At 37.9% G+C, this 15188-nt stretch overlaps 2 protein-coding genes across 2 annotated transcripts; one reads left to right on the top strand and one right to left on the bottom strand.

The window, feature by feature from the left end:
* Positions 1-6553: 6553 nt before the first annotated feature.
* On the bottom strand, positions 6554-7774 carry LOC133284109 (nuclear/nucleolar GTPase 2-like). Its single transcript, XM_061481091.1, has 3 exons — positions 7087-7774; positions 6832-6965; positions 6554-6712 (listed from the first exon to the last, which is right to left on the bottom strand). Exons 1-3 carry the CDS (start codon positions 7316-7318, stop codon positions 6563-6565), a joined length of 516 nt encoding a protein of 171 aa, XP_061337075.1. The 5' UTR covers positions 7319-7774; the 3' UTR covers positions 6554-6562.
* Positions 7775-9752: 1978 nt separating this feature from the next.
* LOC133284105 (uncharacterized mitochondrial protein AtMg00810-like) lies at positions 9753-11044 on the top strand. Its single transcript, XM_061481088.1, has 3 exons — positions 9753-9842; positions 9982-10220; positions 10312-11044. The coding sequence occupies exons 1-3, from the start codon at positions 9753-9755 to the stop codon at positions 11042-11044; spliced, it is 1062 nt and encodes a 353-aa protein (XP_061337072.1).
* Positions 11045-15188: the final 4144 nt, after the last annotated feature.

The raw sequence follows: 15188 nt of genomic DNA, 5'->3' as shown, positions 1-15188 counted from the left end.
CTTTCTCTCTTCCACTCTCTTTCCCCTTTTTCTCTCCACTTTCTTTTCTCTCTTGCTTTCTTTTATCTCTCATTTTCAAATGATCCTCACTAACTTCTCTTGGAGTCAAAGGTGCAAGAATAGTCTTGCGTTCTTCATGCACAAAAGAGAATTTGTTGGTGTAACCATCATGCATAACTTTCTTATCATATTGCCAAGGTCTCCCAAGAAGCAAATGACAAGCCTCCATTGGTACCACATCACATAAAACTGTATCATCATACTTTCCTATGGAGAAGTTCACCTCCACTTGTTTGCTTACGGTCACTTCACCATCCTCACTAAGCCATTGAAGCTTATATGGCAGCGGGTGAGGTTTGGTTTCCATGCCCAATTTAGACACCATTCTAGCACTTGCAACATTGGTACAACTCCCTCCATCAATAATTAAAGAACATACCTTTCCTTGGATAAGGCATCTAGTATGAAAAATGTTCTCTCTTTGACTATCATCCATGTCTTTTACTTGGCTACCCAACATCCTTCTTACCATAAACAAATCTCCTTCCGGTATAATTTCCTCGTCATACTCATCTTCATCATCATGTGAGGCAGAATCTGAAGAAGACTCACTAGTAATCTCTCCATCCTCTTTAAGTAACATAGTCTTCTTAGTTGGACATTCTGAAGCTATGTGACCTCTTCCCAAACACTTGAAACATTTTATTTCACTATTCCTTGTCTTCTTAGGGGTCTCATTGGACTTAATTTGAGTCCTTTGAGGTGCAGCAGTGGGGTTGCTTGATGAAGTACCTCCCTCCTTCTTATTTCTGTCCTTCCAACTTGAAGAATTAAAATTAGAAGAGTTTTTCCTCATGACACCCTTTCTCTTGAGTTGTTGTTCTACCTTACTAGCTTGATGCACTAAATCCTCCAACTCCACATAATTTTGCAACTCCACAACATCCCTTATGTCACTATTCAGTCCATGCAAGAAACGTGCCATAGTAGCCTCCCGTTCTTCACTAACATTTGCTCTAATCAAGGAAACCTCCATCTCTTTATAATACTCATCTACACTCTTGTTACCTTGTGTAAGCCGTTGAAGTTTATTGTGAAGGTCTCTATGATAATGGGAAGGAACAAATCTTCTTCTCATTAGCCTTTTCATCTCCATCCAACTATCCACCAATGGTTCTTCATATCTTACCCTCTCCTTTTGCAATTGGTCCCACCAAATAAGAGCATAATCACTAAACTCCATGGCTGCCACCTTCATTTTCTTTTCTTCAGTATAGTTGTGACATGAAAATAAATGCTCAATCTTCATTTCCCACTCCAAATAGGCCTCCGGATCACTTTTTCCTTTAAAAGATGGTATATTAAGCTTCACCCCCTTAATTATATCCTCTCTAGCAACATCCTCATTATCTCTTCTCCTTCTATCAACCCTTCTTCTACCTCCATCATCATCATGAGTCCCTTGATTTTCTAAGTGCTCAATTCTCTCATATAAGTCCTCTGTTTGCTCCCTCATCATCGTTTGCATTCGATCCATAATGGCATCGATTAGCAACCTGTTTTCTCTCTCACGAGGAGGGCTACCTTCACCACCTGCACCTGCCATAATTCAAGGAAAAGAACAAGAATAAAAGAAATTGGACCTCACCACTCGCTCACGTGTTTACACTCTTAAAATGTATCACTCGTGTTTGTTGCTCTCTATTAGGCTTTTGTGTAATGTGCTCTCTTGCCTTTTTCCTCTCAATAGCTCTCTTTAAGTTCTTAACAGAATCTCCAAGAACACTCAAGAGTACAATCCCAAACTCAAGAATTCGTAATGACAAATTGGAAATATGTCAAAGAAGGCAAAACAAAGAAAACCAAAACAAATTGAAGGAATTATTCAAGGAAGACACTTTGGACCTGATTTGAGAGTAGTAGTGTGTAACAAGTAGCTGTATAGCATATATATATTTTTTTTTTTCAACTCTTTTTTTTTTTTTTTTTATAAAACCTGATGCTTCAATAAAATGGAATTTTTAATTTTGGAATGAAAAATTCAGATTGCAGTAATGCTAAACTGAATTTGATTGAATTCTCCACAAAACAAGCTATTATTTAACACACTAACAGCATACTACTCAAGGAACAAGGATTGAAAGGATTAAAAATCAAGAACAATGATGAACATAGGACGAACCTTAAGAACACAAGTGCAGAAATTATGAACACAACAAGAAATTGAAACAAACAGAATATCAAAGGAACAAATTAGGAACCAACAACAAAGGCTAAAACAGAATTGCACAATTCAAAATTAAAAACACAAATACTAGGGATTAGGGTTACCAAATGTGTGATCAGAATTGATGGAAACAATGGAGAAAAATCAAACCCAATTCCAATCCTAGAACTGAGCTCTGATACCACATGATATGATCCCCAATAGGAATGGAGGAATGGATCTACTAGGAATGGAAATTCTAACCCCAAATTCATCCACCAACACGACCTGTTAAGAACAGAGCGTATCTCACGCTACAGACCTCGGATTTGGGTGATTCCAAAACGAGGTGAAAGATGGCTTCTTGAATCACGATTTTGGCACAAGAATCACCGGAAAAGGATAAGGAATTCGAGAGATATGAATCCAAGATAATATAGAACGAAATTGGAGTTTAAGGATTATAGGTAGGCGCCACAATTCGAAAGAATTGATAAGCCCAAGAACGCCACAAGGATTGATGCCCTTGATAAGTTCAGAGATTCTCAAAAGAACCCAAGAGAACTAGTCTCACCAAAATAGGTTAACTTGATATTCCAAATCTGTCTTCAAAAGCCATGGTGTTCCCTTATATAGTGGGCAACAACCATATTGAGTTTAACCTAAAAGTACTTACACATAAAAGAAGATAGACAACCCAATAATCCAGCCCAATAAGCCTTATTACAAAAAGTTTAACTAAATATAAGAAAATAAAAAATTAAGTGCAGAATTTGGGCCAAGTAAAATAAAGCCTTCATGCATATCCATTGAGGCTTATTCTTCAAGGTCTTCAATTTTAATTAAGTGTATCATTTTGGGCTCTTCTTCCTTTAGACTTGGGCTTGTCTCAAGTAAAGTGGTCACCAAGAGATTTAGAGCCTCTTTAGCCTTTTTAGCTTTTGCTCTTGTCATTGGGCCTCCAAGACCTTGTATGTCCTCCAAGTTTGTTGTCTTGGTCATGCCACCTCCTATGTCCTCATCGTACTAAATTATAGAGAAGCAGTTTTACCTTGAGAACCATCAGCTTTCTTAACTAAGGACTCATAATCAGCCGCCAAGAGGTTGGGGCGCTTTCTTTTAGTCTTAGGTCCAAATGCATCCTCAAAAGGCTGTCTATCAAGAAGGTGAACCCTTGATTGCTACATTCGAAATCCACAAAATTAGTAAATTTCAAAAAAAATAATAATAAAAGAAAGCACATAACTATTAACAAACAAAACAAAATCCTTGCAACAAATAAACAGCTTAATAAATAAACCTTTTGGTGGTCGTTGAGGAGTGACAGTGGCAATTTCTTCTCCTTCAGAATAACATTGTAATTACTCGACATGCGGCTCTGCAACTCTTCTCTGAAGAACTCAAGCTCTTTCTGATTCACAACCCGAGTGTTCCCTACAAATCATGAAACCGAAAAATTAAAATAAAATAAAATTGTCAAAACCATAAAATTCACAAGTTCAAGTTGAAGAATCGTGATTAGCAAAAAATGAAGGATCCATGATGGTCTTATCTAAAAACAATACACGGGTGCAAAGTTAAAAGTAAAGTACATAGGATAATATAATCTTTATTTGCTAAAATAGACTGAGGAGTGATAGAAATATTTTCTTTTGCTAGGATAGAGTCCATGTCCTCGACAGCTTGTTGTAGCGAGCTGACTTGCTTCTTTAGAGTGTCTACTTCCAGTTCCAACTCGGCTACCCGGAGGTCTGAATCCTCAAAGTTCTTTTTCAAAACTTTATGACCTTCAGTCAGCTGGTCATTTTCCTGTTTCAAAGTAGTAAGCTCGTCTCTGGCTTTCTTAGCCAGTTTTTCAGACTCTTTAAGCTTAAGTTGAAACCCCTGCGTGGCAAACTCGGCGGCTTCGGCTCTTTGAGTCAGGCGAGCATGTTTAGTCTTAAAATTGTTATTAAAGAGTCGTAACTCTTTAAACTTGACGATTAATTGCTCCAAGGAAAACGGAGGAGTTAAAGACTTTTCTGTAGGTGATTCAGATCTGGGTTCATTAATCTGAACTTGCTTTCGGGGTTGAGGTTCTCCAGAATCAACAGGCGGGTCCATATCCAAAATCACAGTGTCATTTGGAATGGAACCAGTTATAGCAGAGGTAGCCGGAATGGAAGAAGGAGTAGGAGAACCTTTTTTTTCACCAGAAGACGAGGAGTGAATCTTCTTCCCAGATACAGTTGAGTCTCCTTGGTGAGCAAACTTTTGTTTTTTACGAGCAAAAAATGAGGGATCCATGATGGTCTTATCTAAAAACAATACATGAGTGCAACGTTAAAAGTCAAGTACATAGGATAATATAACAAGAGGTTAGTCACTTACTTAATTTCTTGCAAATCCAAGCAGGAGAATCTTTATTTGCTAAAATAGACTGAGGAGTGATAGAAATATTTTCTTTTGCTAACTCGGAAGTCAGCTTTTGAAACCAAGTAAAAGTTTCAAGTTCGTCAGTACTCAAATTCTTTGAGTTAGTTAAAAATGCTTTAACAGGTGTACTATAATAATGTTGGTTCCAACTGAGAGGGAATCGAGGAGCTCCGTCCTGATCCAGAAAGAAAGCAGAAGGAGTGGCAGATTGAAAAGAAGAAGAAGAAGCATATGGTGTAGCCGGAAGAGCTTCAGGTATACAAATCTTGAAATAATCTTCCTTGAAGTTCTTCCAATTGTCTTCGTATATAGTACACTAGCGAAATCTAGGGCGAGCTTTTAAGGAAACCCAACTATGACGAGTACTTCCTCTATCGATAACATTGCGGAATACGGCGAATAGACAAAAGAAAATCCGAAAAGAGTACGTGAACCCAAAAGATCTACAGATTATCTCAAAAGTTTGTAAAAAACACCAGCTGTTTGGATGAAGTTGAGAAGGGGCGATTTCAAGATGGTTTAAGACGTCCATTTGAAATTCAGTGAAAGGTAAGGATACCTTGAGCTCGGAAAATAAGCATTTATAGGCAAAAAAGAAAGAATTCTCACCTTGCCCGGAAGGTGAACATATACGTTCCTCTTCTCCGGGTGCAGCAACTCGAAAGGAAGTAATAATGGAGTCACGGAATAGAGGGATGGACTGTAAGGCAGCATGAAGATTACTCGAATTATTCTCATATAAAGAACGAAGGCCTAGAGCTTCTTCATCAACCCATGCTAGACCTTCCACAATAGAAGGAAGAGCGAAGCGAGAAAGTGGAAGCGAACGGTAGGGACGATTCCTCGGCGGCATGGCCTGGACGGAAAGGTACCAGTAAAACCTAGTTTAGAAGATATATTACAAGTTAAAAAGTTCAAATGAAGAAAATGGTGGTTATCAGTGGTTATAAGGGTATTCCTAGTCCGTCCAGAACGCATAAAGCCGGAAAAAAAGTCTTAAAGAAGATGAAGGAATAAATACAAGGAAGGTTCTTATCAAGATAAAATGTGAGTCTTTCGAGAGCATGTTTAAAGATGCAGGTAATAGTTCTTAGAGTAAAGGTTAAAATTAAACAAGAAAGAAGAAACGAAAGAGAAGAAACAAAAGCAAATGTAAAGATGAAAGTACTTACTGGTATAGTCTGATAACGAACAGCAACCAAATGCAGCAGAGTAGTTTGATGAAGAACAACAACTAAATGCAACAGCATCACACCAAGTTTGCACAAAGAATTTCAAGAAAGCACAGAAAGAAGAAAAGACCAGAAAACTTAAAAGAGAAGGAGATGAAGAAGAAGATGATGGAAAAGAAGGTGGGGGTTTTAAGGAGAAAAAGGAAAGGGGTGAATGGGAAAATCAAAGTAGGTAGTAATAAAGAGAAGCGAAAAAGTAACGGGCTTTTCGAATCTCGAAGGACAATAATGGCTGTCAGGATATGACGTTTCAGATGGGCAACCGTTTGGAGAATCAAGGCAACAAGAAAGTGACAAATGGCAATCAAGATTAGGATTAAGTAGGAAGCATTTAATGAGGATGCTGACGTATAAGAAAGAGAAGATATAAGGGGTAAAATAACTTATAAACTCGGAGTAAAATAGACATTGCACTCCGAGCTTGGGGGCTTAATGTTCCGGGTTTATACATCCGGGTATCAATAGTCAAGGAAAAGAGTTGATAGAACCCGGATGGGGTTTTACCCGGAAGGGAAGTCGGCCAAAATACTATAACCCAAAGTGGGCCCTACCACGATTACATGATGGGTTTCTATAACTACCCACGTTCACAATAACCACCTACGGAAGGGTTATATATACCAAAGACCATAACTAACATAGGGGATAGACAATAATCATACTAATGTTCATACACAACAGCAATAATTTTCAAACGGGGAGTACTAAATTATAGAGAAGCAGTTTTACCTTGAGAACCATCAGCTTTCTTAACTAAGGACTCATAATCAGCCGCCAAGAGGTTGGGGCGCTTTCTTTTAGTCTTAGGTCCAAATGCATCCTCAAAAGGCTGTCTATCAAGAAGGTGAACCCTTGATTGCTACATTCGAAATCCACAAAATTAGTAAATTTCAAAAAAAATAATAATAAAAGAAAGCACATAACTATTAACAAACAAAACAAAATCCTTGCAACAAATAAACAGCTTAATAAATAAACCTTTTGGTGGTCGTTGAGGAGTGACAGTGGCAATTTCTTCTCCTTCAGAATAACATTGTAATTACTCGACATGCGGCTCTGCAGCTCTTCTCTGAAGAACTCAAGCTCTTTCTGATTCACAACCCGAGTGTTCCCTACAGATCATGAAACCGAAAAATTAAAATAAAATAAAATTGTCAAAACCATAAAATTCACAAGTTCAAGTTGAAGAATCGTGATTATTATTTTATTTTTTGTTGTGAAATTGAAACTAACCGAACCAACGGCGATCAGGTTGGATTCGCGTGCTGGGAAGCTCCTTAGACTGATATTCGTTGGTCAAAACCTTTCCCTTGCGGTCGCGAACTGGCCTCGTGTTGTACATCTTGAGGCGGCGCACGGTGGCGGCGGAGCGTGACTCCTTCTTCGTGTCATTGCTGCGATTCACGTCGAGTGAATGCTTCGGTTTTCCCGAGACGTTCACTTTCCTCTCCTTCTTCTTCGTCATTGCAGAGATAGAGAGAGAAACACAGAGATATAGAGAGAGAGAGAGTGGTAGTGAGGTTCAACTTGGTTTGTTACGTTCAACTTGGTTTGTTCCAACTGAAAGAGGGGTACCGCCAAATACACACAGTTAAGGATTAGGGTTTCGTTCTCCAGAGACAAACGGTGGGAACTTTTCTTTTCTTTTCTTTTTGCGAAAAGGATTAAACCGGGGAGATTATTTATAGTGGAGTGGTGGGGACCAGTGTAAATGGAGAAATAAAATTGAAAAAAAGAAAATATCACAATGGTAAAAAAGGAAAAAAAAATTGATGATATGATAAAGAGCATCAGATTATTCGATGATTCTGAATAGGGGTGTTCGCGGTCTGGATTGGATCGGTTTTGGAAGCAAAAATCATCTGATCCAATCCCTTCGGTTTGATCATATAATTATCCATTCGGTTTGGATTTTTTTTCAAATCCGATCCGATCCGATCCAATTTTTTTCGGTTTGGATTGGATCGGTTTTCGGTTTTTAGAAAATCCTAAAATTTATTTCATGATTATTGTGCAAATAACATCTTTTGTATATATTCTCTTTGTAAATTATTATTTTTTGAAATACAAAAACATTAGTAAACTATAATATAGGACAATGAGATATGAAGCTCTACAAAGATAAAATTTTGTTGATGAGATGTGATTAGATTTTTTCTTGGATTTAGTTAATGGGTCTTGGGTTTAGAAATTTTTTGGTTATAATTAAGGAAAGACCCAAGTAGGTAGAGGAGAATTAATATATTGGATCGGTTTGGATTGGATCGATTTTCATCAACTCATCCAAAAACCGATCCAATCCAATTAAAATTTGCGGTTTTTTTTCGGTTTTTGATTTTTCGGTTTTCGGTTTAATCGGTTTTCGATTTTTCGGTTCGGTTACCGCGGTTTGAATCGGTTTGGATCGGTTGATGAACACCCCTAATTCTGAACCATAAAAAATATTTCTAAACCGGGGCCCCAAAGTTAAGTTAGTGGGCCTTGGAGCTCCTATTAAGAAAAAGAAAACAAAAAGTCCAAGAAAAGAGCCAGAATATTTTTATTATTTTTTTATTATGTATTTAAATAAGATTTTTCAGCTGAAAAAATTAAAATATATATTTGAGAGTCAGAGTATTTTGGTTGAAAGTTGTTTTTATTATAAAGTCATGCTTACTCACCTACTTTGATAATATTTTTAATTAATAAAAACTGTTTCGAATAATTTTAAAATGAAATTTAAATGTTTGGAATAAGAAAAAAGAATTTTGTATACCTTATCTTACACCGTTATACCTAATAAAAGAAAAAAGAACGAGAGAGAATGTGTATTTAAAAATGTGTTTTTTTCTATTTTATTACTTATAAAAATGGCAGAAAATTTTTGTAATGAAATTGTGTGTAAATAAAATAGTCTTTTTTTCTTCGTAAATTCAAGAGGTATCGCCACTCAATCAGAGGGTGTATTTACAAAAACTGTCATAATCAAACTAACAGAATTCAAATTATATCATCTGAATTAGTTTATTTTATCTTTATTTTGATTTCTTTAATTTATTTTATCTAATTATTAGTAAGATTTAATGTTTGTCCTTTTAAATGACATAGAATTATATTATTTCAAGTGAGAAAAAAACACAAACAATGAAAATAATAGAAAAGAAAGTAAGTATTTTTAAAAAAATTAAATTTTAAATACATTTTTTTAAGTTGTGTCTCTTTCACACTTAAAATGAAATAACTCTATTTCCTTTAAAGAATAAATATTTTTACCTTATTAATATTAGTTAACTTATTTCAAATTATATTATTAGATAATTTATACTTATCCACAAAAAAAGATTTTTATAGTTATGTCTATGTTTTTATATTATATCTTAGAAATGAACTTTCATTTACTACACTTCTCCTAATACATTCTCTCCATCACTTCCTCAGACCACTACCTCAGGGTCACCAACTGCAGCAATAAGAACCAATTCAAATGTTTCCTTCTCTGGACATACCGATGACTCTGCTCCTAACTTGATACATGATACATCATTTCATTCTTCTGACAGTGCTATACCGCCTTTTTCTTCTGACAGTGCAGTACCATCCTCTATTTCACCTAACTCTAATTCCTCACATAATAGAGTCAGTTCATCTCAACCTTCTGCTACTGCTGATAAATCTCCTAACACCAGTTTTACTCCCTCATCCAGTCAAATCAATCATTCTCAGTCTTCTAACTCTAGCTCCCCACCCTTAAATACTACAGTGCAGTCACCTGTGTCCACTGTCTCTCCTATGTCTTTATCTTCTTCTCCACCTTCATTAGGATCTGGATATCAACCCTATAAATCTCTTAAAATACACTCTCCTACTCATACTATATTACCAGATCTAAAGGTCCAGTCCCTTCCATTTTCACTGCTCATATGGAACCAACCAGTGCTAAACAAGCTCTAACTGACCCCAAATGGGCTCAAGCTATGCAGCAGGAATATGATGCTCTCAGCAGGAATATGGTCTCTTATGCCTCTGTCAGCCTCAAGGAAGCCCATTGGTTGCAAATGGATCTTTAGAATAAAAGAAAATTCTGATGGTACAATTAATAAATACAAGGCAAGGCTAGTTGCCAAAGGTTTTCATCAACAATATGGCTAGGATTATAATGAAACATTTTCCCCAGTAGTAAAGCCTATTACTATTCGCACTATCTTCACCTTGGCTTTGTTTCATGGATGGCCTTTAAAACAACTTGATGTTAATAATGCTTTCCTCAATGGAGATCTCTTGGAAGAAGTATATATGTCTCAACCTCCAGGTTTTGAAGTCACTGACAAGACCCTAGTATGCAGGCTCACCAAGGCTCTTTATGGATTAAAACAGGCTCCTAAGGCCTGGTTGGAAAATTTTGGACATACTCTTTCATAATCTTGGTTTCATTTCTCGCAAATGTGACCCCTCTCTCTTTATTCTTCGCTCTAATGGCAGCTGCACCTATATTCTAGTTTATGTGGATGATATTATCATCACAAGAAACAATTCTGACTTAATACAACTTCTAATTGATCAATTGCATTCTAAATTTGCCTTAAAACAGCTTGGAAATCTGGACTACTTTCTTAGGATCGAAGTTAAACATCTCTCCAATGGAAGGATACTGTTATCTCAATCAAAATATATTAGAGATCTTCTTTACAAAGCTGGAATGGCAGAAGCTAAAGGAATTTCCACTCCTATGCCTAGTGGATGCAAGCTAAGCAAATTTGGCTCTAACTATGTACCTGATCCCTCGCTTTACAGGTCCATTGTTGGAGCACTGCAATATGCTACATTAACAAGACCTGAAATTTCCTTTAGTGTGAATAAAGTCTGTCAATTTTTATCCCAGCCACTTGAGGAACATTGGAAAATTGTTAAACGCATTTTGAGGTATCTCAATGTCACTTTATCCTATGGTCTGGTATTTCATCCACCTTCATCACAACACCCTCTCTCACTTGTGGCCTTTTGTGATGCTGATTGGGATTCAGATCCGGATGATAGAAGATCAACCTCTGGAGCTTGTGTGTTCTTAGGCTCCAATCTCATCTCTTGGTGGGCTAAGAAGCAATCCCTAGTGGCACATTCAAGTGCTGAAACTGAGTATCGAAGCTTAGCCCATGTTGCAGCTGAAATTTTGTGGTTGCAATCTCTTTTGCAAGAGCTCCAAATTCCAGTTTAAGTCCATGTCATCTAATGTGATAATCAGAGCACAATTGCTCTTGCTCATAATCCAGTTTTGCACTCGAACAAAACATATGGAGCCAGATGTCTTCTTTGTCAGGGAAAAAGTTCTGGCTAAGTCCCTCATTGTGCAGCATGTTCCATCTTCCCTACAGGTTGCTGACACCTTCACTAAGCCTCTTTCTGCTTCCAGATTTGCAGATCTCAAAGACAAGCTCAAGGTCTTGGATCATGCAATGCTAACCAAACCCCCTTGAGCTTGAAAGGGAGAATATTAGAGTAGCTCAGTTTATATCCTGTAAAATCAGTTACAACTTACAACAAAGTAACTGACTTGTAACTAATTGTAACTGACTTAGTTTTCTATTAGATTCTAACTCAGTGAGTTAATATTGTATAGTCAATTAACTCTCTGAAGTTAGCTTAGTTCAGTAGGTCTATAAATAGACCCCTGTGTAATTCTCTAAAGTGTGGTTATCATTTTTCACAATTTTGAAACTCAGTCTTTTTAGATTCGCTAATTCTCTCTTCCCTTTCTTTACATTCTTCGTTTAAACAACAATATAACGAAAATGCTTAAAAAAGTGGAATACATTATAGCTACCAAGCTTTTATACTTTACCCATGCAAATTTGAAGCAGAAATGCCCACCATACTGCACATTTTTTCACCTTAAGATACAAAATCGTAATATCTAATGGAAACACACACATGCACATCATGTTAGTATCAGTCAACATAGACATATGTGAAAAATTAAACAAAATCTCAGCAAAAAGATGAGACACTACCTGGACAACAACATCAGAAGAATCTATCACTTTGTAGAGCTCACCCCATATGCATTTACTTTGACCTTTTTCAAACATGGTATGCCGCACTAAATCTCTAAATCCATCTCCTTCATTAGCTTCTGCAGACACACTAGGATCATACTTCTGCTCAAAAGCCTCTGCAAAGTAACGTGGGATTAGGAAAAACAATAATGATAGTAATTAGATTAAGTACAACATTATTTGGTTGATGAAATGATCAATAACATAAAACAAGCACAAAAACTGTATTATTCAGTTTCAACTAAGTGGAAAAATTAAGTACACCAATGAAAAACAAGTAACAGATTAAGTTCTTAATGTTAACTACCCTAACCCCATTAAGCATCCAATATACTTCCTGCATTTCAAATTGTCTGTCACTTTAGAAAACAAAAAAGGCATTAATTTCATTTCAAAGTCGGAGGCCGCAGAGACCAGCAGGAAGAGGGCAGTTTGAAGAGCGACAACCTCGTCTAGTCGGAGAAAGATTCAGAGAGCCATATCGGAGGGAGTTCACGCCTTTGAACACGTCAAGAGCCCAGATATTTAAAGAAGTAATGTTGGCAGAAATGAGAAATGTCCCAAGGCCGCCACCCATTCAGTCAAAGTTTCCAGACAAAACCAAATGGTGTGAATTTCATCATGGGTACATGCATTATACAAACGACTGTTTTAATTTACAGAACGTCATTGAACAATTGATCAAAGAAGGAAAGTTACAGAAGTACGTGAGAAGAGATGTAGATGGTAGCAATGAGGACAAATCCCGACGACCATACCGTAGTCGGAGCCCACCAGGAGGAAGAGGACAAGAGGCATGCAAGATTTCACAACAAAAGCAAACATCTCCCAATCAAGTCCAGTTGGGTCACGTGTGTACTATAGTCGGGGGCGAGCAGGAGGAGGAGAGTCGAGTAATGCTCGGAAAAAGCATTTAAAGATGTGCATGGCCATTTCATATAGGCCGCGTTTTAAGGAAGAAAGAAGGAAGACATGCAAACAAGTAGTTTTTGATGACCTGGATGATGAGATAATTGATCCAGAGCATGACGATCCTTTAGTCATTTCTGGGCTGCTAGCAAGCTTTCGGGGTTGATAGAATGTTGTTAGACTCGGGGAGCTCGGTGGACATTATATTTTTGGATGCGTTTAGAAGAATGGATTTGGATTATGTCAAGTTGGAGCCATGTGGAGCCGAGTTATTAGCTTTCACGAGAGATAAAATTAAGCCATTGGGATATATCCCATTGAGGATGACGTTAGGCAAGGCGCCCGCGCACAAAACGGTCACTTTGATGTTTGCAGCAGTAAAATTGAGCTCGGCGTACAATGTTATCTTGGGGCAGCCATTTATGAAGAAGTTTAAAATCTTCTTGTCGATTGATCAGTTGGCTATGAAATTTGTGGCCAAAGATGAGTCAGTAGCTACGATAAAGGCAGACCAAGTGGTTTCTCGGAGTTGATATAATATGACTCTACGAGTTCCACAAGCAGGTAAGGAGAAAAATATTGTGGAACCTCCACAACAAGCCAAAGAAGGAAATGTACAAAGAGAAGAAGAAGGAAAGAAAGAAGAACAAGTAATGGTGGTGGAGATGGACCCTCGGGAGGAGGACAAGGCGGATAGCCGGAACCCGCCGGTGCAATGGAAGAAGTTCAATTAGGGATATCTCCACAGCAGTGTACTAAGATGGGGTCCGAGTTGGAGCCCGATGTGGCAGAGGGTTTGAAGCATTTGTTGAAAAAGAATGCTGATTTGTTTGCATGGAAACCTTCAGATATGCCCAGTATGGATCCGGCATTGTCTTGTCATCGCTTGGAAATGACAAGTGTAGAGAAGTGATGGAAATGAAAAGCCCAGAGAATATTAAAAAAGTCCAAAAGTTGAATGGGCGAGTAACAGCTTTGTCCATATTTTTGGCCAAGTCTGCACATGTGTCTTTGCCACTATTTCAACTTCTAAAGAAGGGAAGTAATTTTGCATGGACGGAGGAATGTGAGATAGCATTTCAGCGCTTCAAAGAGATGTTGGCTTCACCGCCAATCTTAGGAAAGCCGAAACCAGGTGAAGTGTTATACTTATATTTATCTGTGTCACAGGAGGCTGTTAGTTCAGTTCTCGTCCGAGAAGGCAAAGATGGGAAACAACAACCGGTAATCAAGGTGTTACAGAGTAGAAGTATACCAAGCTCGAGGGGAGATTATGATTAAATATTTGGCAAGGGTACAGGAGTTGATGAAAGAATTTAGGGAGATCCGAGTAGAGCACATTCGGAGAAACGATAATGTTAGAGCAGATGTGTTGTCAAAGCTGGCGAGCACTAAAGCCTCAGGAAATTTGATGACCATTATAAAGCAGAATATTTGAGCTCCGAGTGTGGTGTGGATGGTCGAAGAGGCGGATTGGAGAAGCCCAATTATAGAGTATTTGGAAAAAAGAAAGGAGCCAAGAGAAAAAATGGAAGCAAGTCAGCTTAGGAGAAGAGCGGCTTGGTTTGTCAGGATAGAAGGACAGTTGTATAGAAGAGGGATAAATTCTCCTTTGTTGAAATGCATAGCTCCACCGAACACAGAATACGTGTTAGAAGAAATACACGAGGGGATCAATGGACATCATCTAGGAGGGAATTCGTTAGCCAAAAAAGCTATACGAGCAGGATATTTTTTGCCAACAATGGGAGAAGATGCTAAAAAACATGTACGCAGATGTGAACAGTGTCAGAAGTTTTCTAATGTATATCAAGCTCCTCCCGAAGAGTTGTTCACAGTTTCATCTCTATGGCCATTTTTTAAATGAGGAATGGACCTGCTAGGTCCGTTTCCTAGAGCAGCCGGAGGAGTGAAATACCTGATAGTGGCAGCAGATTACTTCACCAAGTGGATAGAGGCAGAACCCGTCGCCACGATAACTGCTCGGAAAGTCCAGAAGTTTTTCATTGGGAAAATAGTCTGCAGGTTTGGTATTCCGGCTATAATCATAACTGATAATGGGACACAGTTCATAGAAAGAAAATTTTGGCAGGTAGTAGCCGACTTGGGAATAAAGCACCAGTTTGCAGCAGTTGAACATCCACAAACAAACGGGCAAGTGGAATCGACAAACAAAATTCTGACAAACGGGTTAAAAAGACGAGTAGAAGCGTGCAAAGGAAGTTGGGTAGAAGAGCTAGACAATGTTTTATGGGGATATAGAACTTCTGTGCAGTCTAGTATTCAAGAAACACCGTTTAAAATGACTTACGGGTTCGATGCAATGTTACCCGTAGAAGTTGGAGAACCATCATAGAGAAGGAAGTTGAGTTCCGAAGATAAAGAGAAAGAGAATAG

The sequence above is a fragment of the Gastrolobium bilobum genome, unplaced genomic scaffold (assembly GCF_033153095.1).
Source record: "Gastrolobium bilobum isolate Gb01-03AN ecotype WA unplaced genomic scaffold, APGP_CSIRO_Gbil_v1 utg119850, whole genome shotgun sequence".
Lineage (NCBI taxonomy): Eukaryota > Viridiplantae > Streptophyta > Magnoliopsida > Fabales > Fabaceae > Gastrolobium > Gastrolobium bilobum.
This window is presented reverse-complemented; position numbering and strand designations above follow the sequence as displayed.

Excerpts from the sequence above, each read along its gene's own strand:
- LOC133284109 (XM_061481091.1), bottom strand. The coding sequence starts at position 7,318 with ATGACGAAGAAGAAGGAGAGGAAAGTGAACGTCTCGGGAAAACCGAAG. Across the intron at positions 6,966-7,086 it reads ACCTGATCGCCGTTGGTTCG|GGAACACTCGGGTTGTGAAT; the intron begins GTTAGTTTCAAT and ends CATGATCTGTAG. Across the intron at positions 6,713-6,831 it reads TCCTCAACGACCACCAAAAG|CAATCAAGGGTTCACCTTCT; the intron begins GTTTATTTATTA and ends TTTCGAATGTAG.
- LOC133284105 (XM_061481088.1), top strand. The coding sequence starts at position 9,753 with ATGGAACCAACCAGTGCTAAACAAGCTCTAACTGACCCCAAATGGGCT. Across the intron at positions 9,843-9,981 it reads ATGCTCTCAGCAGGAATATG|GATTATAATGAAACATTTTC; the intron begins GTCTCTTATGCC and ends CAATATGGCTAG. Across the intron at positions 10,221-10,311 it reads AAACAGGCTCCTAAGGCCTG|CTGCACCTATATTCTAGTTT; the intron begins GTTGGAAAATTT and ends CTCTAATGGCAG.